The 26,968-nt window shown below is 47.7% G+C and overlaps 1 protein-coding gene across 6 annotated transcripts; it reads right to left on the reverse strand.

The window, feature by feature from the left end:
* Positions 1-2,608: 2,608 nt before the first annotated feature.
* MICOS13 (mitochondrial contact site and cristae organizing system subunit 13) lies at positions 2,609-26,822 on the reverse strand. Of its 6 annotated transcripts, none has more exons than XM_068119890.2 (4): positions 26,739-26,822; positions 23,062-23,218; positions 4,245-4,296; positions 2,609-3,021 (listed from the first exon to the last, which is right to left on the reverse strand). In XM_068119890.2, the coding sequence occupies exons 1-4, from the start codon at positions 26,807-26,809 to the stop codon at positions 2,924-2,926; spliced, it is 378 nt and encodes a 125-aa protein (XP_067975991.2). In that variant the 5' UTR covers positions 26,810-26,822; the 3' UTR covers positions 2,609-2,923. The 6 variants fall into 6 exon arrangements, with proteins under 6 accessions (XP_067975991.2, XP_067975995.1, XP_067975997.1 ...); XM_068119894.2 differs by lacking the exon at positions 26,739-26,822 and adding an exon at positions 25,440-25,499; XM_068119896.2 differs by lacking the exon at positions 26,739-26,822 and adding an exon at positions 25,206-25,399.
* Positions 26,823-26,968: the final 146 nt, after the last annotated feature.

Here is a 26,968-nt window from a genome sequence, read left to right on the forward strand (position 1 = left end):
CACTGGTGAGGAAACTGCTGTGGCCCGACATCGGACTTCATATATGCTGTATATTAAAGTAGCCGGATTTCTCCGTCCGTCCCTCCGCCTGTCAGGCTCTTTACACAGGGACGTCATTACGGCGTGACAGCTGGGACGTCATTACGTCTAGAGTTAAACTAAACCACGACATAATCATCCCAACGTCCAGCAGTCAACCCTCCCGTGCTTAAATCTATTTAAAAAGATTTTTGTTTGTTTACGATGGGTGCATTGGGGGGATGAAATGTGCATCGACCACGATATCTGGGGGGGAGGGGGAGGGTTCACATGGAAAGAGAGGGAAGCACAACAACAGCAGGAAACAGGGACATCGAGAGATCTGTGGAAGAGAGATGGCTGGGCGGGGTACACTGGATAAATAAGATGGACACTACTATGACTTTCAAGAAAGAAAATGGAATCTAAAGGAGGTGTGTTTTGGGTGGATTAACGGGGGGTAGAAAAGATCAAGGTTTGGATGGGGGAAGAAATGACATGGCAGTGAACAGCTGTTTTGAAGAGCTGGAGGGACGAGTGGGATTGAAGAGAGTGTGGAAGTTTGTGCCAGAAGTGGGGAAAAAGGGGAATGAAAGGGCGAAGGTGAGCCGAGTCTTGATTTTGGCAGTTTCGCCAGATGGTTGCTGTTATGTTTGAAGAGGAGTGTTATGTTTGACTATGGTGTTTGCTACTCCGAGAGCAACATGTTTATGAGCTGCCCTAGGGGCAGCGCTTTTTGTATGCACGCTTTGCCATCTTGATAAAAGCTCTCCTGCACGGTTTGAGTTGGAATTCAGATGTGGTTATTCTACCCTTGCAAATGGCCTCCCACTCCCCCTCCCCCTCCAAGGCACTAAGCAGCACAGAATGGCACAGGCCTGATGATGGCCTCAAAGGTAGACCCTGATGATGAGGCAGGAGAAATATGGCAACTGAGATGGGACGAAGTTTTCTCACCATTTGCTTGAAAGGCGAGAGATAATGGTGTTGTGTGTATCTCGTTGTTTTACTAGGACTACCATGTTATGATAAAATGAGTCCATATCCATATTCTTTCTAAATAAATGAAAACGCATCAAAATCTTCACCTTACAATAGAGCACACCACTTTTTCCATTACCAAATGTGCCAATATATCGACAGTTTGAAAAATGTAGTATCGCGTTGACGATAATTTTTTTTCAATATCTTATCTTGACGATAATATTGAGATACCACCCAGTCCTAGTGTCAACCCACTGTTATGTTCTATCTCACGCTGAAGGTCGATCGAGGTCGAGAGGGGTGTCGAGAGGAGTGTCGAGAGGGGTGTCGAGAGGGGTGTCGAGAGGGGTGTCGAGAGGGGTGTCGAGAGGGGTGTCGAGATAGAGAAAAGGCAGATAAGTAGAAGAGAGACAACATCAGATCTCAAGTTATGATCTGAAAAATTATTTTAGAAAGGCACATGACCTTTGACCTGTTCAATCTAAAATTGAATCGGTTAATCTTTGTACGACAGTCCATAATTGTGTCATGCATGTTTGAAATCTCTTGAGTGATTCACAAGTTAACTGTAGTAACAGATTTTCAATTAAAGGGCACTTGACCTCTTGAGCCCAACATTTAATCGGTTCATCTTTGTATTACAGTCCATAATTTTGCCACTTTTGTTCAAAATCCCTTCAGTGGTTCACAAATTATCACAGCAACGAAAATCTGCAACTTTCAGTGAAAGGTCACAAGACCTTTTACACTTTGAACCCAACACCTAACCAGTTCATTTTTGCATCATAATAAACCTTTTGTACCAAATTTGGTTAAAAGAAATCCCTTCAGTGGTCCACAAACAAAGAACAGGTAATTACCTCCGCCACCAAAGGTGGATGGAGGTTATGTTTTCACCCCTGTCTGTCTGTTAACAATATAATCTCAAAAAGTTGTGGATGGATTTGGACAAACTTTGGTGGAGAGGTTGTTTTGTAACAAGGACTAAACGATTCGATGTTGGTGAAGATCTGAATATGGATACGGATATGAGAATTATTTAATTTTTTTCATGATTCTTCACTATTGAGTGATAGGGCTAAAACCAACATTTAACATGATATCTCAAAAGGTTATGAATGGATTTGGATGAAACCTGGTGGACAGGTTGTGTGTGTGACAAGGAGGAATCGATTCAATTTCGGTGAAGATCCGGATCCAGATCGGACTAGTATAATTTTTGAAGTGATTCTTCACCACTGGGAGATAGGGGCAAAAACGATACAAAGCAGGATATCTCAAAAAGTTATGAGCAGATGATTTTGATTAAATGTGATTCTGTATTGTGATTTTCTGGTTTACTCTGAGACACAAAACGTAAACTGTTCACCTGGTGGAGGTATGCTCTCTACTGAGTACCGTTCTAGTTAGAGATTGCAATACTTTCCCTTCGTGAGATTACTCTCCTTGTGTTGTGGTGCATCTGTGTTTTTGTCCCATTTTGTCATTTGATCCACTGCTCCCTGGTGGTTGTTATGCTCTTCCATGAGCCTCGATACCTGTACAAAAAAAAGTAGAGAGATTCAATAAAAAGGGTCAATTCAATGAGCCAGAAATAAGGCACAAATATCAACAAAAGCTTTTATGTACAGATCTAGGTATACGAACACCTATACAACTACATTAGCAAACAGCGAATAATACCATTATATACAAAAGAAACATCCACTTGGATCAAAGGAATGCAATGACAAATGACTCAAATATAAGTTTATTAACATGGACGGAGTTGCTGCTGCTGATACAGCATTTCGTGGCAAGTTCTACAACTCGGGAACATTCCACTTAACGCTATTCAGCACCAGCGGCCGATTAAGCTGGAAACTTCTCGATGGCGTTAACAACAGACGCGCTTTGGATGGGGATGCGTGGAGCTTCAGATTCACTTGAACAAACCCAAGACGGAAGTATACCCGTAATTCAACAACTCTGTGGTACGACGTGGTGCATTAGACAATGCCATAATTGAACCATGTACACCTGCAAGCACACAGAGATACCAAAGATTTAGCTGTGAAAGGGGAAGTAGGAAAAGTGAGCAAGTAAATGCCATATAATCCGGTGATGCAACGAAGAATAAAATACTGCATGGCATTCTTGAAATAAATTTTATTGGGACTGATGCAGAAAGATTTTTTTTTATAAACTAGAAACACTCGCTCCATTTGGGAGCATTTGAGAGTCCTCCCACCCTTAATCCTCGCAGGGTGAGGGGGGTTTTGTTTTTGTGCCCATGATCTTACCCTCGGTACTATCACCACCTATGCAAAATTTAGTGGAGATTGGCCCAGCCCTATTTGATTTTTCTATGATTTTTCAGATGCACACACACCTTATTATCGTAGGATTTAAGTGACCGGCAGGATGGCCGAGAGGTACGCACGCTCGCCTCTAAGCTGGCTAGCCTGGGTTTGAACCCCGACCAAGCTATAAACGGTCTTCCTGGTGTTTCACAGGCAGGACGATTCATCAATGTGTCCCGTCTGCCGACATTAGTTGGTAGACTTTTAAGATCCTCCAGTGAAGAGTAGGCGAGCTATCGCTGGCACCCTGAACAAATTCCTGTCCTGACTTCCTGTGTGGGAGCGGCAACCCATCGAGGATTGTAAGCCTCATCATGGAAACTTCTCCAGCAGAACCGACACTGTATAGAGCATGGTCGAGCATGGTACATGAGGAAAGTGACTGGGATACACTTATATTATTATTACAAAACTAGTATACATCGGTACTTCTTTTTTAACTCCATAGCTGTAATAATATGGTGTATTCAAGATTTGCTCTTTCATAATTGTTGATATATGATGGAAAACATCACAACACCTGAACAACAGCTCACTCTCCACCCTTTCCTATATTGGGCTAATGTTGTGCATCTTCCATTAGATTCTTCCATTCAATTTGCTTCCATCTGGTTCTTGGTCGACCCACTGACCTACTCTTCCATCCTGCTTTGGTACATTATTTTCACCCTTCTTTCTTCCTCCATTATATAAATATGTACCAACCATTTTCGTCTAGACTTGCATATTCTTACACTCAATGGATTTTGTTTGAGTCTTTCTATCTCGTTGTACAGCAACACATGTTAGACATGTCAGAAAGTTTATTATCCCACAAGATAAAAAAGCAGATAAAGCGAAGCTTAAAATGTTCATTTTGAGCAAAACAAAGAATCACAAAATAAACACGTGTTTACCTACCCCAATTCCAGTACTCCCGAACTGTTTCACGAGATGAAGATGGAGATGGAGCCTGAAGGATCAAAATATAAAACTCTTAGTACGTAGACAACATACCTTAAAGTGCAGGTGCCTAAATAAACAGGTAAAAAATAATAATACATAAGTAATTTTGTGATATCCTCACTGTCACAACTGCCATCAACAAAAGCAGTTCCTCATTAAATATTTGATGTTTCTCTTTTTTTGCACAATGGCAGTCAATAAGGTATGACAATAGCTTCGAGCGAGGGTATTCATTGGTATTTATCAGAGGTTTGATCGCCTGCACCCTGCCCTCTCTGCGGTGTTCTGCACGAAGGCACCCCAACAGCAAGGATTACACTATGGTATACCTTTAAGCCTCTCATGGGATAGGGCAGGAATGCGCAACTTGCTCAGGGTATGGCAATAACTTGCTGACTCTGTGAAAGACAACGTGGGATCTTTAATGTCCGCCAACTTCTTCTTTTGTATAAAGCGCATGGCTAGAGGTAATATTTGCCGAGGGTGCAGCTCTTCCACTGATGCAGCACCCCCTGTAGGTTAAAATAGGTATTTGGAATTTGTTTAAATGCCGGCGGCAACTCAACTACTCTTTTGTGAAAAACACCGTGGGATCTTTAACATCCAGCAACTAACGCTGACAGATGGGGCACCAAACTTAACCTCCATCTGAAGGACGACACATTTTGTGATGGACCGGGCAGTAGCCGGGTCGGAATTGAACCCAAATTGAAGAGCTCTTGGGTACGTGCAACTTCTGCACCATCTTGTGAGACCTGCCCCGACACCAAGTGTATTGTTGCGGATATGGGACTTGGCCTCAATATCCGCTTGTAAATACTCCCCTATTTCCCCAATACTCCCCAACTATCCCCAATCCCCCATTCCCTAGTCCCATTGCCTGTAAATAACACTCTGTAGAACCGACCTTCCCTTTTTTCCCCCATTAAATGTCGTGCCCAGGTCCACCGCATCTCACGTAGACAACTTTCGGACATCTTGCTAGTTATTCTTAGTCTATGTCAGTTAAGGACTCGTTTCCATTAATTCTGACTCTTCGTTGCACCAGAATGTGATCGTATGGCACCAGTAGTGAGTTTAGGACCTCCCCTTACCTCCTCCCATCTTCCCCATGTCCACTGCAACAACAACTACAACAACATCTGCAACAACAACTACAACAACAACTACAACAACAACTACAACAACAGAGGGGCGCGGCGCGGCATGCGGGGAGTGTGCGTCCTCACACCGGCGTGGTTAGCCGCCATTGCCCATGCGCTCCACGGGGTTACCACGAAGGGGCTGGCTGTCAGCTCCTCGTCAGGGGCGGAGCCAGTAACCCCCCCCCGCACCCAATAAGAAGGGCGGACCGATTCCATCTGGGGCGGAGCTAACTAGCCGAGGGCGTGTCACTCCCCGCCGGATATACGCAGCGACTTACCGGACGTGACGTCAGATGCGCCCCCAGCTTGAGAAGACAAGTCACCACCTCCAAGCGCTGAGTGAGACCTCCCGCATCTTTGGACTGGACCGGGTCGATTTTGCCCCTGAGCCAAGGTGCACCTTGAGCCATCGAAGACCTGCCCCTCCTTGCCATCAATCCCCGTGTGAGTCAGTTTTGTCCCGTTTATCTGTCGTCTGTCGGGGCTAATATAAGAGTGTGTCTAAGTGCCTGCCTTTCTATGCTGTCCCTCTTGTCGTTGTAATCTGACCTTCCGCCCTAATATAACCTCCTCCGGAGGTCTTGAGAACCGTATCCCTGGTGTCGTGTCATTTTAATCCCAGCCGTCGTGTCCTTTTTCCTTCATTGATTTAGCGTAGCGCGACTCGGCAACGTTCGAGTATAATCGGGTAACTTGTGCGGACACGGCGGCCATTCCGCTCGGCCCACCATAACATCAAAGTCGTGTCTGTAACAATTGGTGTCAGGAGTGTCGGATTCGGACCTGGGACTAAATTTGTTAGGCCCAAATTTTGGGAAGTAGAATTCGATCCGGAGCGCGTTTACGCGCTCGAAATTATAAAGGCGAAATTTGATCGTGTTTTACAAAATATAAAAACCCGAATTTTGAAAGTCGCGCTATGGCGGATCAAGACAGCTGGGGTCCGGTAGAGGAGAGTGAGGCAGGGTCGGTCCAGGACCAAATTGAGGGACGCGAGGAGAGCGAAGCAGCGAGGGTAGCAGACGCACAAATTAGCGTCGTTGCGCCCGACATTGCGGGTGCGCAAAATGGCGCCTCGCTGGTCGCGGCGCCCGCGACCGTGGCAGCGCCCCTGGTGGATTCGAACCTTTTCCTCCTGCAAATGAGGGCCTTTATGGAACAAATGGGAGACCAAATTGGAGGTTTGAAAAACCGGATGGATGCTCAGAGTGAGCGATTGGAGGGCCAAATGGGGGTAATGGGAAACCAATTGGGGGTAATGGGAAGCCAAATGGGGGTAATGAGGGACGAAGCGAGGGGTACCGGTGAGGGGTTAGACAATAATTTTAAGGAGTTAGACAAGAAATTTGGGAAGTTAGACAATAATTTTGAGGGGTTAGACAATAATTTTAAGGAGTTAGACAATAAATTTGGGAAGTTAGACAATAATTTTGAGGGGTTAGACAACGGGATAAAAGAGGTGAGAAATGGGTTAATGGGGGTAGAAAACAGAATGGCCGCTCAAGAGAATCAAATGGAAGGGATGCAAAAGGGGTTAGAGGGGTTAGAAAACAGGATGGAAGGCAAATTGAGGGACATGAGGGACCAAGCGGAAAGGGAAGTTAACCAAATGGGGCAGCAGATAGAGGGGGTCAGAATGGGGGTAGAAACCAAACTGGATGCTCACAGGGAGGAAATGGAGCAGATGAGGGTGGCATCTGGGCAGGAGATGCAAGTGATGGGAGAGGAGATCAGAAGAGGAGTGAGTGAGGAGGTCGGAGGAGTGCGCGAGGAGGTGAGGCACTGTAAGGAGCGCATGGAGAAGGAGGTGAGAAAGGGGACTGTAAAATTGCAAAGTGGTATAGAGGAGTTGACGCTGGGAGTAGAACAACTGACAGTGGGACAAAAGGAGTTGGGGGACCAGGTAAAGAACACAGCGGTAATAGAGGGTTTAAAATCGACACAGAAGGAGATGAAAAAGGACGTAGGGGTAATTAAAAAAGAGTGTCAGACGGTACATGAGGACCTGACGAGGAAAATGGACAAGGTGGTAGAGGTGATGGAGGTTAAAGAGCGGGAGGTGCGGGAGCACATAGAAAAAAATAAAGGGGAGTTAGAGGAAGAACTTAAAGGGGCGCACGAAGAGATGAAGGAGGTGAAGCAGAAATTAGAAGAAGTGGAAGAAGGGGTGAGCGAAATTAAGAAGCGACGGAGAGAGGATAAGAAAGAGATAAAGGAGGAAGTAAAAGAATTGGTCCAAAGTCTGTGTTCGGATCGTGATGATGTGCTCATTAACCGGATGAGGGATTCGCAGGTGATGGAGGAGAAGCGAAGAGAAAGAGGACCCGGTGTAAGTGGTGACCAATATGGTCGTGCGTATGATGCGCCAGGTGATTTAATAAGCTTGGGGGTCGAGATAGACCCGGATGTTCGTGAGAGGCCACGAGTGAGGTGTATGGCTGGTCCGGAGGGTATGGAACGAGAGGTGCGAGGTGTGAGTGAGCAAGGTTGTGGTGGTATGGAATGGGTAGCGGGTTGCGGAGGTGTGACCCACGCATCGACACCAACAGGGGTAGTTGTTGGAGGGACCGGGGAGGCACGAGAGCCCCTTGGGGGTAATGTACTGTGGGGGCCCGGCCGGTTCGGCCCCGCGCTGACCCCGCAAGGGGCGACGCACGGGGTCCGGCAGGCGGGCAACGACTCGCATGCGAGGTGGTCCCACAAGGTCCCACTCGCGCCGTATGACGGCAAGAGTGATCTACGCGCGTACCTGGCGCAGTTCGACTGTGTGTGTAAGGGCAACGGTTGGGGTGAGGACGAAGGTGGAGTACACCTGGTGGCCGCATTGCGCGGCGCGGCGGCGGAGGTGCTGACGGCATTACCGGCGGGTGCTCTCACCCTGCCAGCCCTCCGCGACGCCCTAATTAATCGATTCGGCATAGAACAGCAGAGCGAGCTTGTTAAAGCTCAGCTCGCGCTGCGAAAGCGCAAGCCCCAGGAAGCCATCGGGGAACTTGCCCACGACATTCGCCGCGCAGTGGGGATCGCACATGCTAGCATGGCAGCGGATTCCCGGGAAAGCCTGGCGCTGGACCATTTTATCCAGGCCCTCCCGGACATTGAGCTCCGGCAACAGCTCGCCATGTGGCGCCCGCAGACTCTGAGCCAGGCGGCTGACGCTGCGGCCCGTTGGGAAGCAGCGAGGCCCCTGGCCCGGGGGGGCGAGCGTCTCGCAATGGCGGTCCGCCAGGTGGGACCCCCGATGGAGGGCGGACCCCTTAGGGGGCCCGCCCCCGACGTGGGTCCTGACCTGGCGGGCATGGTCCGGAGGCTGGTGGACCAGCGCCTGGCGGGACCTGGACCATGGCAGGCGGCCCCGGAGGTGGCCCGCGGTGGACCACGAGCGGGTAATCCAATTCGGACCTACAGGGGGGGAAATTTGGAATTCCGGAGACAAGCACCTTACCAGGTGAGGTGCTACACTTGCAACCGTCTGGGTCACCTGGCGCGGCACTGTCGAGCCACGCGCCGGGATGATCCCCGGCGGTTGAGGTCCTCAACTCCGCCCAGGGGGGAGCGGGTTAGCCGACCCCAGACACCCCCCCGCCAGACCCCGGGAAACTAGAAGGTGTCGGGCACGTAGGGCGGTGTTCGGCAGAAGAGGATGGAGGAGAGCCCTCATTGAAGCGACAGGTCATTTATTGTGGCCAAATTGGAACCGGTAGCCTGACAATTCGATGCAAAATTGCCGGCGTGGGGGTAGACGCCGTAGTGGACACAGCAGCTAGCGCCACGATCATCAGCCCTGTGGTCCTTGATTCGAGCGCAGGTGGCTGGGATAAGATCCAGCGCCTGCAAAATTATAGTTTGCAGCTTGCTACCGGGGTAACGGCCCCGATCATAGGGCGTGGTTCTGTGACCCTCAAGTTAGGGTCGGTAAGGAGGGAGATAGATGTTTGGGTGGCGGAGGTGTGCGACCCATGTTTAATAGGGTTGGACCTGTTGACTGCCAGCGGCTGTAAAATCGACTTGTGCCGGGGGATCCTGCAGGTGGGAGTAGAAGAGCTGCCGTTAGGGGGAGTGAGCACGGCCGAGAGAGCGGAGCTGGAGGCTTCCGAGGCCGTGACCATCCCCCCAAGGGCCGAGGCGATAGTGCCGGCCCGGTGGGCAGCTCGCCCAACATGGCAGGAGTCCTGCGGCCTGGTCGAACCGGTGGCAGCGCAGTCCATACCGGGTTTAATCGTGGGCCGCACCCTTGTAAAAACGGACGGACCGGTAGTGGCCGTCCGAGTAATAAATATAAGTACAGAACCACGCACTATAGTAAGGGGCACGAGGGTAGCTGGCTGCACCCCAGTTGAGGAAGTCGCGACAGTGAGGGGCGAGAACGTCCAGCCGAGCCGACCCCGGGGGGAGCCTTCAATAACAAGTAGGAATTGGCCCGATCCCATTTGCGAGATGGTAAATCGTAGTAGCGTAGAGTTGGGAGGTACCCAGAGGGAGGCCTTACACAAACTGGTTGGGTCCCATTTGGACCTCTTCTCCCTGTCCACCGAGGATATTGGACGTACGGGCCTGGTGAAACATCAGATCCACACCGGTGAGGCCCGGCCTATTCGTCAGGCCGCCCGACGGCTCCCTTGGAGCAAGAGGGCGGAAGCTGACGAGCAGGTTGAAAAAATGCTCGACGCAGGCGTGATCGAGCCCTCGGGAAGTCCTTGGATGTCACCTGTTGTGCTGGTCAAAAAGAAGGATGGGACCACGCGGTTCTGCGTGGACTATCGCCAGCTAAACAACGTGACACTCAAGGACTCATATCCCCTGCCAAGGATTGATGACACCCTCGATGCCGTTGCGGGCTCAAATTGGTTCTCGACTTTGGACCTCAAGAGTGGGTATTGGCAGGTGGAGATGGATAGGGCAGGGAAGGAGAAAACGGCATTTTCCACAGGTAAGGGACTGTATCAGTTTACTGTGATGCCGTTTGGTTTGTGTAACGCCCCCGCCACCTTTGAAAGATTGATGGAGCATGTACTAGGCGGCATGCCATGGCAGTCATGCCTGGTGTACCTGGATGACGTCCTGGTACATGCCCAAACGTTCCCCCAGGCAGTAGCTAATTTGGACCAGGTGTTCGGGTGCCTCAGACAGGCAGGGTTGAAGCTGAACCCGAGTAAGTGCACTTTGTTTGCAAGAGAGGTGGCCTATCTAGGTCACGTGATCGGCCGCGAGGGGGTAAAAACGGACCCAGACAAAATTAAAGCGGTAGAGGAGTGGCCCGCACCACGTACCATCAAAGAGGTGCGGGGATTTTTGGGACTCTGCTCCTACTACCGGCGCTTTGTGGCGAAATTTGCGGAGTTGGCCCGTCCCCTCCACCGGCTTACGGAGAAGGGGACGCGATTTAATTGGACACGGGAGTGCCACGAGGCCTTCCAAAAATTGAAGGGGTGTCTGACATCCGCACCCCTTCTAGCGTACCCCACTAGCAACGGGGCATTTACCCTGGACACGGATGCGAGCCAGGAAGGATTGGGCGCAGTTTTGTCTCAGACACAGGAGGGCGTGGCGAGAGTGATTGGTTATTATAGTCGGGCCTTAAGTAGGCCCGAGAGAAATTATTGCGTCACTCGCAAAGAGTTATTGGCTATGCTGGCTGCCATGAACCATTTCCACCCGTACTTGTACGGGCGGAAATTTTTGGTTAGAACTGACCATTCCTCCTTGCAATGGCTCCTTCGGTTCAAGGAACCAGAGGGCCAAATTGCAAGGTGGTTTGAAAAGTTGCAGCAGTACGATTTTGATGTGGCCCATAGGGCCGGGAAGGCCCATGGTAATGCGGACGCACTCTCTCGGCGTCCTTGTCTGGGGGAAAACTGCAAATTTTGTGCGAGACACGAGGAGAGGGAACAATTGGGCGATTCGGACCCGACCCTCGTTGTCCGGGCAACCCGGGTGAGAGGGCCAATTTTGCCACTAACCGCAGATGAGGAATTCGGAACTTTGGCATGGAGCACGGCCCAGCAGGAGGATCCTGTCCTGGGGCCAGTATTCAATTGGGTCAAATTGGGGCAAAGACCAAAGGGGGAAGAGGTCACCCCCCTCGGGGCACAAACAAAGGCATATTGGGCTCAGTGGCAGACCCTGGAATTGAAGGATAACATCTTGTATCGCAAGTGGGTGGAGGTTCCCTCTGATAGAACTTCCTGGCTGGTGATCGTCCCTGACAAATTCAAGAACGTCATATTGCAACAGGTGCATGGTACCCGCTCCGGCGGCCATTTGGGCAGGACAAAGACAATATCGCGGGTACGCCGGAGGTTTTATTGGGTGAATATGGGGCGCGACATACAGGACTGGTGTCGGAGATGCGACGCCTGTACTGCCAAAAAGGGACCAGCACGGAGGATGAGGGCCCCCCTTCAATTACACCAGGTGGGGGCCCCCCTAGAGCGGGTGGCCATGGATATCTTAGGCCCACTACCCCGCACCCGCCTAGGTAATAAGTACATCCTCGTTGTGATGGACTACTTCACCAAGTGGCCGGAGGCCTACGCCCTCCCCAACCAAGAAGCAGGGGTGGTAGCGCAGGCCTTCGTGGAAGGATTTGTGTGCCGGCATGGGATTCCACAGGAGTTGCACACCGACCAGGGACGAAATTTTGAGAGCAAATTGCTAAAAGATGTGTGCAGTCTCCTGTCAATTCGGAAAACAAGAACCACGCCCTTGCGGCCACAATCTGACGGGATGGTGGAACGGTTCAACAGAACATTGATACAACAACTGGCACTGTTCACCGCCACCCGTCAGGATGACTGGGACGAACATCTCCCTTATTTGCTTATGGCCTACCGAACCAGCCAGCACGGGGCCACCGCATGCAGTCCAGCGTTGCTTATGTATGGGCGGGAGTTACGGGCTCCCGCCGACTTGCTATGCGGTCCCGTGCCAGACACAGTGGTTAACCCGCCGAGGGAGGGGTACGCACGTCACCTAGAGGAAGGCATGGAGCTAGTCCATGCCTTCGCCCGCCGCCAACTCCATCTGGCGGGGGAAAAGATGAAGCGCAGGTACGACGACCGGAGCCAGGGGAGTCAATACGCTCCGGGGATGAAGATTTGGTTCTTTAATCCCCGGAGGCGGAAGGGAAGGTGCCCAAAACTCACCTCCCCCTGGCAAGGCCCAGGAGTCGTCCTGTCGCAAATCTGTGACGTGGTCATTAAGATCAAAATGGGGCCACGAGCCCTCCCTCGGATCGTCCACGCCGACCGGATAAGGCCTTACACCGGCGAGCAGGCGCCCCCGTGGATTGCCTCGGCTTTAGATGCCGAGGCGGGACCCAGTACCTCTGAATAAGGGGGGCTTATTAGTGCCAGAGGACTGGGGAATTGAGGAGCGATAGGCCCGGTGGGTAAGGGTGGCATCCCTGCCACCCTTCCCATGGTGGGGCAAATGCACAATAGATTATGGGGTGTATGGCAGTGAAAACTAGCCCGGGTGGGTTAGGTTATATTGTTAGGGATCTAGAAGAGATTGACATTAGGTGACGTTAAGTTTAGTTAGTGACTGATACCTGTAGTGGGGACGCAGGTAGATTAGTAGGGATGATAATGACGTGGGAGCGCAATAGTTTAAAGGGACGACTGGGACGCGCAAGTTTCAGAAGGGAGTAGTTAGCTGAGATGATGCCGTGTGTGTGAGAATTGAACAGGTGTGATTGCACAGGTGTGCAACTGGACAGGTGTGTGGAACAGTGTGTGAGTAATGAGTGTTGTGGATCAGCGCGAATGCGCTTGGGGAGAGAAGGGTGCAGGTGGCACCAGGTGTGAGAGCACAGGTGTGCAGGTACAGGTGTGTGGAGAGAGTTGGAGTAAGTGGTACGGAGTGGTGTGCATGGTGCGAAGGTGTGGATGGGGGAAGAGTGGACCCCTTTCACGAGTACCCGGGGCGGGTAGTGTAAGTGTTAGGTAGAGGGTATAGGTAAATTGTGGTTGGATATTGGCATCTGTGGTGCGGGTGACAGAATGGTATTTGGATGGGTGCATTAGTGTTGTGGAAATGGCTGGGCGTGTAGCCTGTTAGTGTGTGTAGTTGGTTGGGCACTCCACCACTGTGAGGATGTCGGCCAGGTGAGGCCGCAGGTGGGCTCTGGGAGCCGGTAGTTGTGAGTGGGTGCCTGAGGATCCCGGGTGTGGATCGGGCAGCCCAGTGCCAGAGAGGGCACCGAGTGGGGAGAGCGCCAGAGGGCCTTCCCCAGGTAGTTAGGTTAGGGTAAGGAGCAGGTAAGCTCGGAGGCAACTGCAGTGGTGGAGGTGTGCAGGTGGGTAGACCCACTGGGAGAGGTACACGCCACAGCCCAGAAATTGTGCGAGGGCACCGGGAGATGAATCGGGGGAGTGAGACCCCAAATTGAAAAGCACCACAGTTTGGCCAATGGGAATTGGTTTTTAGAACCCATAGTGTAAGAGGGCCAATGGTTTGGCCGGAGAAAGACCCCGGGAAGTGTAAAGTTGTTAAAGTCATTTAGGAAATAGTTAGGATTGATGAACCTGTCGCACCATACGCAGCCACTTACCTGTGGTGATGATGATGACTCCACACCTGTGTTTTCTTTGTTTTGGTGCAGGAAATGAGAATTGCTGTGAGGATTTGTGAGACGCATCACGACGTGGATGAGACATTGGGGTGATTCCATCTCTCCCTCCTTAGGAGGGACTGATGATGAATTGGTAATGGCAAATTTTGATGTTCAGTTGGAGATGGCAAATTTTGATGAGAGTTGAAAATGGCAAATTTGATTGGTTAGGAGGGAGAGAAGACGAATTTGGTTTATGGGAGGAACGGGGAAGACAGTAGGGATGTTTGTTGATTTGTAAAGTAGATGTTTATGGGTAGTGTTGTGTTTTGTGGATACAGTAAGGGGTAAGGGAGGGGCCATGTAGGTTACCTGGTGGGGGGGGGGGGGCATACGGTAGGAACGTACCTGTCTCACCTGGTTCCCATATGCCCCCAGTGTGCATTACCTTGTATTGCGTGCACTTTTGCGCCCTTACCACCTTACTCACTTGTCTTTTCTTTTGTCTCCCACCTCCGAGGATCTGGCTTTGGGGTAGAGAGAGAGGAGAGAGAGGTGCTGGCTACGCAGTTGTGGGCCTGCACTTTCGCTGCTTGCTGCCTGGATCGATACACCATATGGACCGCAATGTTGGTGGCCACCCACAATGGACCGCAGTTCTTTTGCGGCCAAGCACCACCCGTGGATGGACCTATGGGTCAACGTGGCACCTATGCCATACAGGTGAACCACTTTTAGTTGACACCACTGAAGGCCACAATACAGAAATGGACGCGGTTGGCGCCTTTCTTTATTTTTAAAGAAGCCAGAAGGCCAAGTGCACCACACGAAGAGCAAGAGACACCTGCAGGGTTAGGGGTTCTTGAATTTATTTTTATTCATTGAACAATGGTGACTGCACCGATTGGTGCTGGGGTGGTGTTTTTGGTGCTTGGAAGGGGTGCTCTGCACGTTATTAAAGGCCGTAAGGCCACAGAGCACTCGTGGGTTGGTGTATCGATGCTGGCATGCGTGCTCTCTCTATGCATAACATCTGCATGTGTTCCTCCAAAAACAGGTCCTGGATCGTAGTGTAAATATCAGCGTAGTCTTGTAAATAATGCTCCCTACCGGCTGTATGTTTAGTTTGCGAATTCTTTCCGGATTCGGTTATCCTGTGGGTGTGTTTCTGTGAGGAGAAGGGTGCAACGTCGCAGGGGGACATATTTACTCATTTGTGAATATCTGTAAAACTGTCGCACTCAGGGTAGAGTTAATAGTAGAGGGAACTACATCTGAGTGCCACACTAAAATAGGTAAAAATTTATCGGGTCGGGACGCCCCGAGGGTAGAGAAGGATGCAATGTTGCGGATATGGGACTTGGCCTCAATATCCGCTTGTAAATACTCCCCTATTTCCCCAATACTCCCCAACTATCCCCAATCCCCCATTCCCTAGTCCCATTGCCTGTAAATAACACTCTGTAGAACCGACCTTCCCTTTTTTCCCCCATTAAATGTCGTGCCCAGGTCCACCGCATCTCACGTAGACAACTTTCGGACATCTTGCTAGTTATTCTTAGTCTATGTCAGTTAAGGACTCGTTTCCATTAATTCTGACTCTTCGTTGCACCAGAATGTGATTGTATGGCACCAGTAGTGAGTTTAGGACCTCCCCTTACCTCCTCCCATCTTCCCCATGTCCACTGCAACAACTACAACAACAACTGCAACAACAACTACAACAACAACTACAACAACAACTACAACAACAACTACAACAACAGAGGGGCGCGGCGCGGCGTGCGGGGAGTGTGCGTCCTCACACCGGCGTGGTTAGCCGCCATTGCCCATGCGCTCCACGGGGTTACCACGAAGGGGCTGGCTGTCAGCTCCTCGTCAGGGGCGGAGCCAGTAACCCCCCCCCGCACCCAATAAGAAGGGCGGACCGATTCCATCTGGGGCGGAGCTAACTAGCCGAGGGCGTGTCACTCCCCGCCGGATATACGCAGCGACTTACCGGACGTGACGTCAGATGCGCCCCCAGCTTGAGAAGACAAGTCACCACCTCCAAGCGCTGAGTGAGACCTCCCGCATCTTTGGACTGGACCGGGTCGATTTTGCCCCTGAGCCAAGGTGCACCTTGAGCCATCGAAGACCTGCCCCTCCTTGCCATCAATCCCCGTGTGAGTCAGTTTTGTCCCGTTTATCTGTCGTCTGTCGGGGCTAATATAAGAGTGTGTCTAAGTGCCTGCCTTTCTATGCTGTCCCTCTTGTCGTTGTAATCTGACCTTCCGCCCTAATATAACCTCCTCCGGAGGTCTTGAGAACCGTATCCCTGGTGTCGTGTCATTTTAATCCCAGCCGTTGTGTCCTTTTTCCTTCATTGATTTAGCGTAGCGCGACTCGGCAACGTTCGAGTATAATCGGGTAACTTGTGCGGACACGGCGGCCATTCCGCTCGGCCCACCATAACATCAAAGTCGTGTCTGTAACAGTATGTAATAAATAGATGACCCTAACGTGTATCAAGTTTACCATGTTGGTGGGGTTGTTCTTGGGATGGACCATTTAAATAAATGTTGGCTTCAACTGACAGGTCAATCTAATTATTCTTAAATCAGTAATATTTTATTTACCAGAATTGTAAACAAAAAGTTGAGGTGGCACATTAGCTGTGAACACAAGACTGGTCAAATAGAATATATACTATGGTGATTGGGTCACCCCTCACCCACTCCCCTACACACCACACCTGTGGTCAGTTACATTTTTACTGTGAGTAAACCCGTACAACAATTCTGACAGCTCCTCAACCCCTGCTCCCCACCCCCACGAAAAGCCCTCCTCCCACACCCCCAAACTGTCCCATCTTTGCTCTTACCCGACCCACCACTCCCACCAAACCTCAGGTCCTCATCCTCCCCCTTCCAACACTAAGGGCATCAATCCCCTCCAAACTTCAAGCCTTAAAACACCCTCCCATCCACAGCAAAATGCCCTACTTGAGAGAATACCACAGTTATTTGGCTGGTGTATAGACATCAGACCGTTGCCTCGATCGCTGAGGCTGATCCTCACAAGGCCCGTAATGCCTCTCGGCTCAAAATCCTTTCAACTGTCGCTTTGATCATTTTACACAGAAGGGAGAACTTATAGGGAGGGTATGGGATTGTGCATATGATATCTCTGAAGATGTATTTGACTTCACATAGCAGTTTTGTAGAAAAAAAGGTTGCCACCTTAGATAACTTCTCCAAATATACACCATGCAAACATTTAAAAACAAGCACTTAGATCCGTGTACCTATATAGTTGTTTAGAGAGTGTGTTCTTATTGTCTGACAACAAAACAGATTTTGAATATCTCACTTAATCAAGTGGTGATAGATCTATGGTGATCGGGACAATTGGTGCGTTTTTAACCAAGGCCGTTACAAGTTCCCATTGGCTGTAGTTTGAAATGCAACCACTTTGCAACAAGGTGGGTTGTTTTGCTATAATAGAGTACTATATATAGCTCTCCTCCTCCAAATTGGCAATGGAAAAATTCCAATTGATCCTGCAGATAGCAAGATATCAATCCCAGTTGGCTGAGGCAATGTTGTACAATCTTTTGAGAACGTGCAATACTTACCCCAAAGAATGAATGTCATAAATTCCCAGCTGCTCCAGAAAATAACAGGCGATTCAAGGACACCCAAATCTGTTTACTCAGTACGAGAAATAGACCAAGCTTTGCATTTTCCTACTGAATTTTTCAACTCATTGGAACCTCCTGGACTACCACCTCAACTTTGTACCCAAAATTGGGTTCCCTATCATGTTGCTTATGCATTTGGATGTTCCAAATCTCAGCAATAAGGTAAGAGGGAGGCAGGAAAAGGGTGGAGGTGGGAGTCTGGAGGGAGGGGAACGGCTGGGGCATAAGGCTGGATGGAGGGGGAGGAGGGTGGGATGGAATCGTCCGGATGGTGGAGGGGGTGGAGGGGGTGGAGGGAGGATGGGAGGACGGAGAAGCACCACCAGGTACCTTTGCTAATGTGTGTGTATGTATGTATGTATGCATGTATGTACACTAGCGGTCAAAAGTTTTAAAACGCCTCAATTTTTCCAGTTTTTATTGAAATTTACACACTTTAATGTCTCAATGTACTCTGAAATTAAGCATAGAACAAATAAACAATTGGAGATAAAAAAGAAATCATCGAATCATTTTGTTTAACAAAATTTAATTTAAATTTTTGTCTCAGTAAAGTATCCACCTTTTGCAGATATAACCGCCGAACACACTCGTGGCATTCTTTCCACAATGGAAATCAAATATTGTTCGGGGAAGTTCTTCCCAACACTGTTGCAGAAGTTCCCACAAATGTGTTGCACTTGTAGGTTGCTTTGCTTTCACCCTTCTGTCCAGTTCATCCCAAACCAGCTCGATGGGGTTTAAGTCTGGAGACTGCTGGCCATTCCATGATTTGAAGCCTACCGTCTTGTTCTTTTCCTCGAAGGTAGTTTTGACATCGCCTGGAGGTGTGTTTCAGGTCATTATCTTGCTGTAGGATGAACCCATGACCAACTGGGCGTATACCAGAGGGTATTGCATGGCACTGCAAAATGCCTGCGGTAGCCCTTTTGCTTCAGGGTGCCAGTCACTCTGTGCAAGTCGCCGACTCTGAATCCAGGAAAAAGGCCCCAGACCATCATGCTTCCTCCTCCATGTTTGACTGTTGGTGTCACACACTGAGGAACTGTCCTTTCACCTACTCGACCGCATACAAAAACCCTGCATGATGAACCAAGGATTTCAAATTTTGATTCATCGGTCCATAAGACCTTCTTCCAGTCTTCAGTAGTCAGTCCACTGGCGGTGCTTCACGGCCCAGGCAAGCCTCTTTTTCATATTTTGCCATCTTAGCAATGGCTTTCTTACTGCCACTCGACCTGTCAAACCTGCAGCTCAAAGTCTTCTCTTCAGTTAAAACTGAGACTTTCTTACTTCGACCAGTGTTAAGCTGTGCTTGAAGCTGTTGTTCTGTGAGCCGCCTATCACGCAAGCTGTTGACTCTCAGAAACTTGTCTTCTCATTCTGTTGTGGCTTTGGGTCTGCCAGACCTCTTCCTGTCAGAGTTTCCTCCAGTTTCCAACATACTACTTCCTGCAGTGCAATATTGTCCAAATAATGCTTCAGAGGGTGTAATAACAGTGTGTTCCAATACTGCTTTTATAAAAACAGGGGGTTTGTAATCAAGTAATCAGCAGAGGTTGGGACACCTGCAGGAATTGTTTGCATCAACTTTCAAGGCTTAATATACTTACATTGCTGCAGAACAGCTGTAAGTTGTTAACCTATAACTTGTTCCCTGAAGAAGGCCTTTATTTTTTACAATATAACTGCAATTTACATTATTTTCCTGTTTTTGCAAACTAAACTTTTTTTTAACCTCGAGCAGTTTACTGCTTACCTTTGCACCATTTCAGGTTATTCACTGGACATTAAACTGTGTAAATTTCAATAAAAACTGGAAAAATTGAGGTGTTCTAAAACTTTTGAACGGTAGTGTATGTATGTATGTATGTATGTATGTGTGTATGTATGTATGTATGTATGTATGTATGTATGTATGTATGTATGTATGTATATACAGTCATGTGAAAAAGTAAGTACACCCCATGTAAAGTTTTGACTTTTTCAACATATTTCAACATACAGCTATTTGATCTTCATTTCAACAATATTGAAAGATAAAGGTGATATAATATAACAAATATCATGAAACATTTACATTTTGTCGTCCATTGTGTAATTTAAATAAACATAAATGCAAATTTCGCATGTGGAAAAGTAAGTACACCCTGGCTCTAATAGGTGGTATTGCCCCCTTTGGCAGATATAACCTCAAGTAGGCGTTTCTTATAACTGTCTACCAGTCTCTGACATCGACTGGGAGAAATTTTTGCCCACTCCTCTGTGGAAGTGTAACTCAGTGTAACGTATTGATTGGCCCTGGTAACTCATTGATTAAATCTGGTAACGAAGCAGAATGTGCATGAACATGATAATCTCTTGAAACACCTGGTCAAGGCCCCAGGCTAGAGCACCCTCCTACTGTGTAAATGGAAATCACAGCAGGAGGGGAGCGAGTTGATGCCAGGACTTGGTGCAATGCATGACCTCGGGGCATCAGCGGAGAAAGGATTAACGTTTCAGCGGACAGAGGATTAAGTCCAGTTCGTCCATAAAAACTAGAGCAAACGTGGAGTCGGGAGGACTTGCTACGAGAGGCGCTGACCGAACGGGAGTGTCGGATGAACGAGAAGGACCAGCGAAAAGAGTTAACCTGATCCATTATATTATGCGGTATCATTTTGGTAATTGGAATGAAGTAAATACAGTTAATAAACTAGACCTTTTGTAAACCTGTGTGCGGTCATTGGAGTCCTGTGAGTCATACACAAAATTCTTCCACACCTCCATGCAGAATTATTTCAGCTGTGTGATATTTGAGGGGTTTCTTGCATGCACAGCTCGTTTCAAATCCCCCCACAACATCTCGATGGGATTTAGATCCAGGCTTTGACTTGGCCATTCCAGAACCCTCCATTTCTTTCTTTTCAGCCATTCCTTGGTGGATTTACTGGTATGTTTAGGGTCATTGTCATGTTGCAAGGTCCACCTTCGGTTGAGCTTCAACTTTCCAACAGATGGCCTCACATTATCCTCAAGCACCCTCTGGTACAATGAAGCATTCATAGTGGATTATATGATGGTGAGCTGCCCAGGCCCTGATGCAGCAAAGCTGCCCCAAACCATAATATTTCCACCACCATGTTTTACAGTTGGTATCAGGTTCTTGTGGTCAAATGCTGTCTTTGGTTTTTGCCAAACAGTTCTACCTTTGACTCATCTGTCCAGAGCACATTTTTCCAGAAATGCTGGTCTATGCCTCGGTGTTCAGTGGCAAACTTTAGTCTTGCCTTGATGTTCTTTCTGGACAGCAAAGGTTTCCTCCTGGTACACCTCCCATGTAGATCAAATTTGTGTAGCCTCTTTCTAATGGTAGACTCGTGCACTTTGACATCAACAGTGGCAAGAGCTACCTGCACGTCCCGTGTTGACATTCTGGGGTTCTTCGAAACTTCTTTCAGCATCTTGCAGTCTGCTCTCGGGCTGAACTTGCTGGGGCGGCCTGGCCTGAACAAGTTGGCAGTTGTTTGGAATCTTCTCCACTTGTAGATGATCTTCCGGACAGTCGAATGATGATTGGTTTCAAATTGTTTGGAGATCTTTTTAAATCCCTTCCCAGATTTGTAGGCATCTATAACCTTCTTTCTGAAGGCCTCAGAGAGCTCTTTTGATCTCGGCATGGTGACGCCGCACACTTCAACAACAAAGAGCAAACCAAACTAAATGTCTGAGGTTTAAATAAGACAGGTTCCTCCAAGATCCTCTCTAACGATGTTCTCATCATTTGCACATGAGCTGGTACACTTGATTCTAATTTTAGGTATTTGAAGTAGTGATAAATGTAGGGGTTTACTTACCTTTTCCACATGCGAAATTTGCATTTATGTTTATTTAAATTATACAATGGACTACAAAATGTAAATGTTTCATGATATTTGTTATATTATATCACCTTTATCTTTCAATATTGTTGAAATGAAGATCAAATAGATGTATGTTGAAATATGTTGAAAAAGTCAAAACTTTACATGGGGTGTACTTACTTTTTCACATGACTGTGCGGCGGCGGCACTACTACTACGGTAGCGGTAGATTTGTATATATATATATATATATATATATATAGGTAGGTGTGTATATATATATATATATATATATATATATATATATATATATATATATATATAGTAAAACATCGGGGGAGTTGAGATGATGCATATTTAAAAAAAGAAAGGTGCATCCAACCAGAAAGTAAAATTAGATCTACTCTGCAAATTTGAGCAAATAAGCAAGAGAAGACCCGCTCTCAGGTGACATTTCACCCACTTCACAGCATACTTCTGCAATCCATGTCATTGCCTGCAATCTGGCCACAAATTTGACTTTAATGGGACCCGTGTCCTTCGACACAACGTCCAAGAAACGACACAGATCTTGATACTGGAAGGCAGGTGAAGAGCTGAGAGGGTGGTCTAACTGGGGAAACGGTTGACATACCCACATCTCATACAAATGGCAAAAAACTGGATGGTACAAGCAACTGGATAAGGTGAGCAACAAACAACACTCTATCCGAAACACCACACCCACGTGTGTGCACCACCCAACAGAAACCCCAACATTCACATGACCCACACCTCATCACCTCCAACCTGGACAGGAAACTGTCCAGGTTGGAGGTGATGAGGTTTTCGTGGTCCAGGAAACTGTCCAGGTGATGAGGAAACTGTCCAGGTTTTCGTGCCCCGGAAACAAAACACCAACAAAAAACAACAACAAACGCACACATGCTCACGCACACTCAAGCAACAGCAGATCACGTGTTAGTAATAACAAAAAAGGGCAAAACAACCCATCAACGATGTGCTTTGACGTTTATTTGCTTAAGGTTTGCAAAAATAAATAAAAAACACCTCCATCTATCTAACCTCAATCACTGACACGTCACTGGAAGCGGCCACATGGTGAATAAAAACGCGGTATGTGCCGGGCCTCGAAGTCGATTGGCCCGAGGCGATATACCTACACCCCAAATGGTCATCCAAAGGTGAATCAATTTTTTTATTTACCTCCAAGACTCACTCATAATGTAGCTTGGACACAAAACACACACAGGACAAAGATTAGACATTATTAGACACGAATGGTAAGGACATTAATTAATAGATAATGGAGAGATAAATAATAGTACATTGGATTTCAACCTGGGTTAAGAGCATTCACTACAAGGCATCCCAGGTTTAGATAGGAACGCAAATCTGGGCCAATACTGCTTGAATTTGAAAAAAGGTGAGTTTTGTACATTTGTGAGAAATTATCATCAGTGTTCAAGATAAATAACAAACCTTCACTCATCCCGAAATTAATTGGTCATTCGTCTCCAGCACGGCTTCCGAGGCCTTTTCTCACCTGTTCCCAATAACTGCCCAAGTACCGCTGTGCTACGGGTCTCACAGTAGCACCAAAGTGATGTAATATGGCTTCTGACTCCGCACCGCTTCCCCACACACCCTGGTGGTATGTGCCATACACCACACCACTCAATACACCAACCTTCATCATGATCCTGGCAAAACACGACACCATTCCGTCATTCGAGATACACAATCCAATACCATTATCACACTCTGCTTCGAGGTCAGCTCTACGGTCAGTACTATTTCAATGCTTGGCTGGTGTTGGCTTAGCGGTTAGGGTGCCGGCTTGGGATCCGAGGATCCTGGGTTCGAATCCCGGTCGATCGTTGAATTAACGCCAGGGGGGTTGACTCAGCCCGTCATCCTTCCGAGGTCAGCAAATTGAGTACCAGCTTGCTGGGATGAATGATCCCGGTGTGTACCCCGGTTTAGAATATGTACACCGTATCCCTGCGCATCGTAAGAGCGTGACCAAGGGTTGGCGTCAGGAAGGGCATCCGGTCATAAAAACATTGCCTCAAACAGGGAACCATGATTGTCATGGGGCCCGCAAGGCTAACCCCCGCTCTTGCGGGGAAAATGGCCTTAAAACGATCATTCATTCATTCATTCATTTTGAAAAATGTATACACAAGATTCAAAATTAACTAGAACCGCACTCAGTTGAGCGCATACCTCCACCAGGTCGAACAGTTTACATTTTATTTCCCACCGAAAGGCCGGATCTGGATCTGGACCTGAACCAAAATCGAAGCGGCTTGTTCTCGTCACCTAACCAACTCGTCCACCTAGTTTTGTCATAATCGCTCCACAACTTTGAGATATCGTGATGTATATCTATAAATATAAATATATAAATAGTTTCTGGCTTATCTCTTAATGGTGGAGAATCGCTCAAAATAATTATTGTATCCAGATCCGGATCTTCACCAAAATCCAATCATTTTGTCCTCGTCACATACTCAACCTGCCCACCAGGTTTCATCCAAATCGGTCCACAACATTTTGAGATATCCTGCTCACAGACAGACAGACAGACAGGGGTTAAAACATAACTTATGGCAGATGCAATACCAATCACTCATCATAAAAACAGAGACTTGGGAGATTTTTTTCGGCAACAATAGAACGATCTTGGGAGATTTGCAATAATAGTACGGTGTGGCATGGTTAATGATGTGACCTCCACGACGTGCCAGGCAAGCGTTCACTCCGACAGCGAAGTTCCGTATCACCCTCTAGCATGTCACATGGGAGCTCGGTCTTATAAACTCCTCAATAGCTCTCTTGAGCTGCTGGACGTCACGAGGGTAAACATTGGCCTTCGCTTAGCCCCACGTAAAGAGGCCCAGCGGGTGAGCTCTGGAGAACGGGAAGAGGTCTTTATTGAAGGAGATTTCCCTGTCGCCGAACTGTGAGAGCGATCTGCACTTTGTATGGATAAAGTTTCATGTCCTGCTTCAAGATCTGAAAGCCAGTAATGTGCGAAAGACCAAGCTCTTGTGAAAGCCGGCGAGAGGATCTCCTTGGACTGTGAGTGAAAGGACTTGGACACCTCAATGTTCCCTTCTGAATTCCCAATCTTCTTTCTCCCTGGTTTCTAAAGATTGTGAGCAGTTCCTTCTTTCTGGAACTTCATGACCTTGTGAAGAATACAGCTCTTGCTGGGTGGGTCTCTCACTTTGAAACGTTTGTGACAAAGCCAGAGTCTAATCACAGGCTTCGTCTCAAGGTACCATTTACTTCGTTGTTGTGTTGTGGTTGACATATTTACTCCAGACTAATGAAACTTGGTGGAGACAATTTCCCAACTTCCTAGAACATAACCTGAAAAATAAATAATAATTACAATTAATAATGTTCAATAGAGAGACCATTTAAATAGTACCAGGACTTTTGGAACACCCTGCACATTCAAATTTGAAATCAACAAGAATGTTAAATAATTGCGTGAAAACATTATATTAATTCGTAATTAAATAAATGACGGGATTAAGGATTGAATGAGGCAAATAAATAAATAAATTTGGGAATGATGAATAATGCCTAATGGATGTCACAGATTCCAAGAAGAATCAAAATAAATAAAAAGGTGATAAATCAAAATAAATAGGCCTATATTCTGTCTAAACTTGCCCAAGCGGATGTCTATGAAACGTATCTGTTGAGGTATGGATCCTCAACCCGTCGGATTCCTAATGTTGCGGCTCGCGCTCCGTGACCTCTGGCGATTCCACAATCTCATCTCGCGCACACATTGATCTCCATTAAAACATTCATAAATAATTTCGTCGTATTCGGGTATCAGCCTCAGAGTTAATTCACATTATAATATCGCCAAAAGCAAGAAATAAATAAATAAATAGCCACCTCGGAAATGGATGCATCCTCGAAGTCGCTTCACGATTCGGTAAAAATAAATAATTAATAAACCCACACACGCGCAAACACTTCCGGCGGCGTTCCTTTGGTTTTACAACTTATAGAACCTCTCACATATATCGGTATTTCTACAGGATACACTGAATCCTCGGCTTCGTTTTACATGTTAATCATTGTATGCGGTAAGCGGCATGTAAAGAGGATAACGTAGCGATGGAAACAACGTCCTCAACTTGCGTACATCGCCTAAGCATATACCATGGAGCAATAAAAACGTCATGCCATTAAAAACCAAATTCGGAAATAAGACATTCCTTTAAATCATGTATGTAATTTATATTATTTGGCGTTCTCAATATGACGAAATTGAAAGGGAAAACAATAGTCAATAGCCTAGGCTACATGGATATTGACAGGAATGTTAGACCAGAACACTGTATTTTCAGTCATGATTGTGGCGTCTTCGAGAGGGTCTCATTAAAAGGGCAATGAGTTTTCTGTTCTTCATTCATTAATCATTACTATACAACTGTGTTAAACCCACAAGAGTTCTATAACAATAATCACCTCTCTGCCAATAACCTGTATGAAACATTCCAATCCGGATTCCGCTCCAACCACAGTACTGAAACTGCTCTCCTCAAAATCACCAACGACCTTCTCCTCTCCTCTGACGCTGGCAACCTCAACATTCTCGTCCTCCTCGACCTCAGCGCCGCCTTTGACACCATCGATCACACCATCCTCCTCACCCGACTTGAATCCACCTTTAACATTACCGGCACTGCCCTCTCTTGGATTAAATCATACCTCTCTGACAGACGCCAGTTCATCTCCATCAATAACTGCAAATCCCCCACTGCTCCCCTCCCCCAAGGTGTCCCCCAAGGTTCAGTTCTTGGCCCCCTCCTCTTCATCCTTTACCTGTCCCCCCTCGGTCACTTAATCCGCCGTCATGGTCTCCAATTCCACTGCTTCGCCGATGACATCCAGCTTTTCATCTCCACCAAGTCCGTCTCCACCGCCACCCACTCTATCCTGACAAACTGCATCACTGAAATAAAATCCTGGCTTCAAATCAACTTCCTCAAACTTAACTGTGATAAATCTGAAATAATCATCATTGGCCCAAAAACGCTCACAAAATCCACCCATAACTTTGCCCTCAACATCGACGGTTTCCCAGTATCCACCTCCCCTCACATCCGGAATCTTGGCATCATCTTTGACCAAACCCTCTCCTTCGACAAATACACTAAACAGATCACAAAGACAGCCTACTTTCACCTGAAAAACATCGCCCGTCTCCGTCCATCCCTCTCCTCCGTGGCTGCAGAAACCCTCATCCATGCCTTCATCACTTCCCGTCTGGACTACTGCAACAGCCTCCTTTATGGTTCACCCTCAACAATCACCAATAAACTCCAATACATTCAGAACTCCACTGCCCGTCTACTCACCCATTCCCGGACCCGTGACCACATCACCCCCGTCCTTTACAAGCTTCACTGGCTCCC

Source organism: Myxine glutinosa, chromosome 6 (genome assembly GCF_964187855.1).
Source record: "Myxine glutinosa chromosome 6, kmMyxGlut1.1, whole genome shotgun sequence".
Classification (NCBI taxonomy): domain Eukaryota; kingdom Metazoa; phylum Chordata; class Myxini; order Myxiniformes; family Myxinidae; genus Myxine; species Myxine glutinosa.

Excerpts from the sequence above, each read along its gene's own strand:
- MICOS13 (XM_068119890.2), bottom strand. The coding sequence starts at position 26,809 with ATGAAGGCATGGATGAGGGTTTCTGCAGCCACGGAGGAGAGGGATGGA. Across the intron at positions 4,297-23,061 it reads TGGGCAGTTATTGGGAACAG|GCTCCATCTCCATCTTCATC; the intron begins GTGAGAAAAGGC and ends TTGATCCTTCAG. Across the intron at positions 3,022-4,244 it reads TCGGGAGTACTGGAATTGGG|GTGTACATGGTTCAATTATG; the intron begins GTAGGTAAACAC and ends GTGTGCTTGCAG.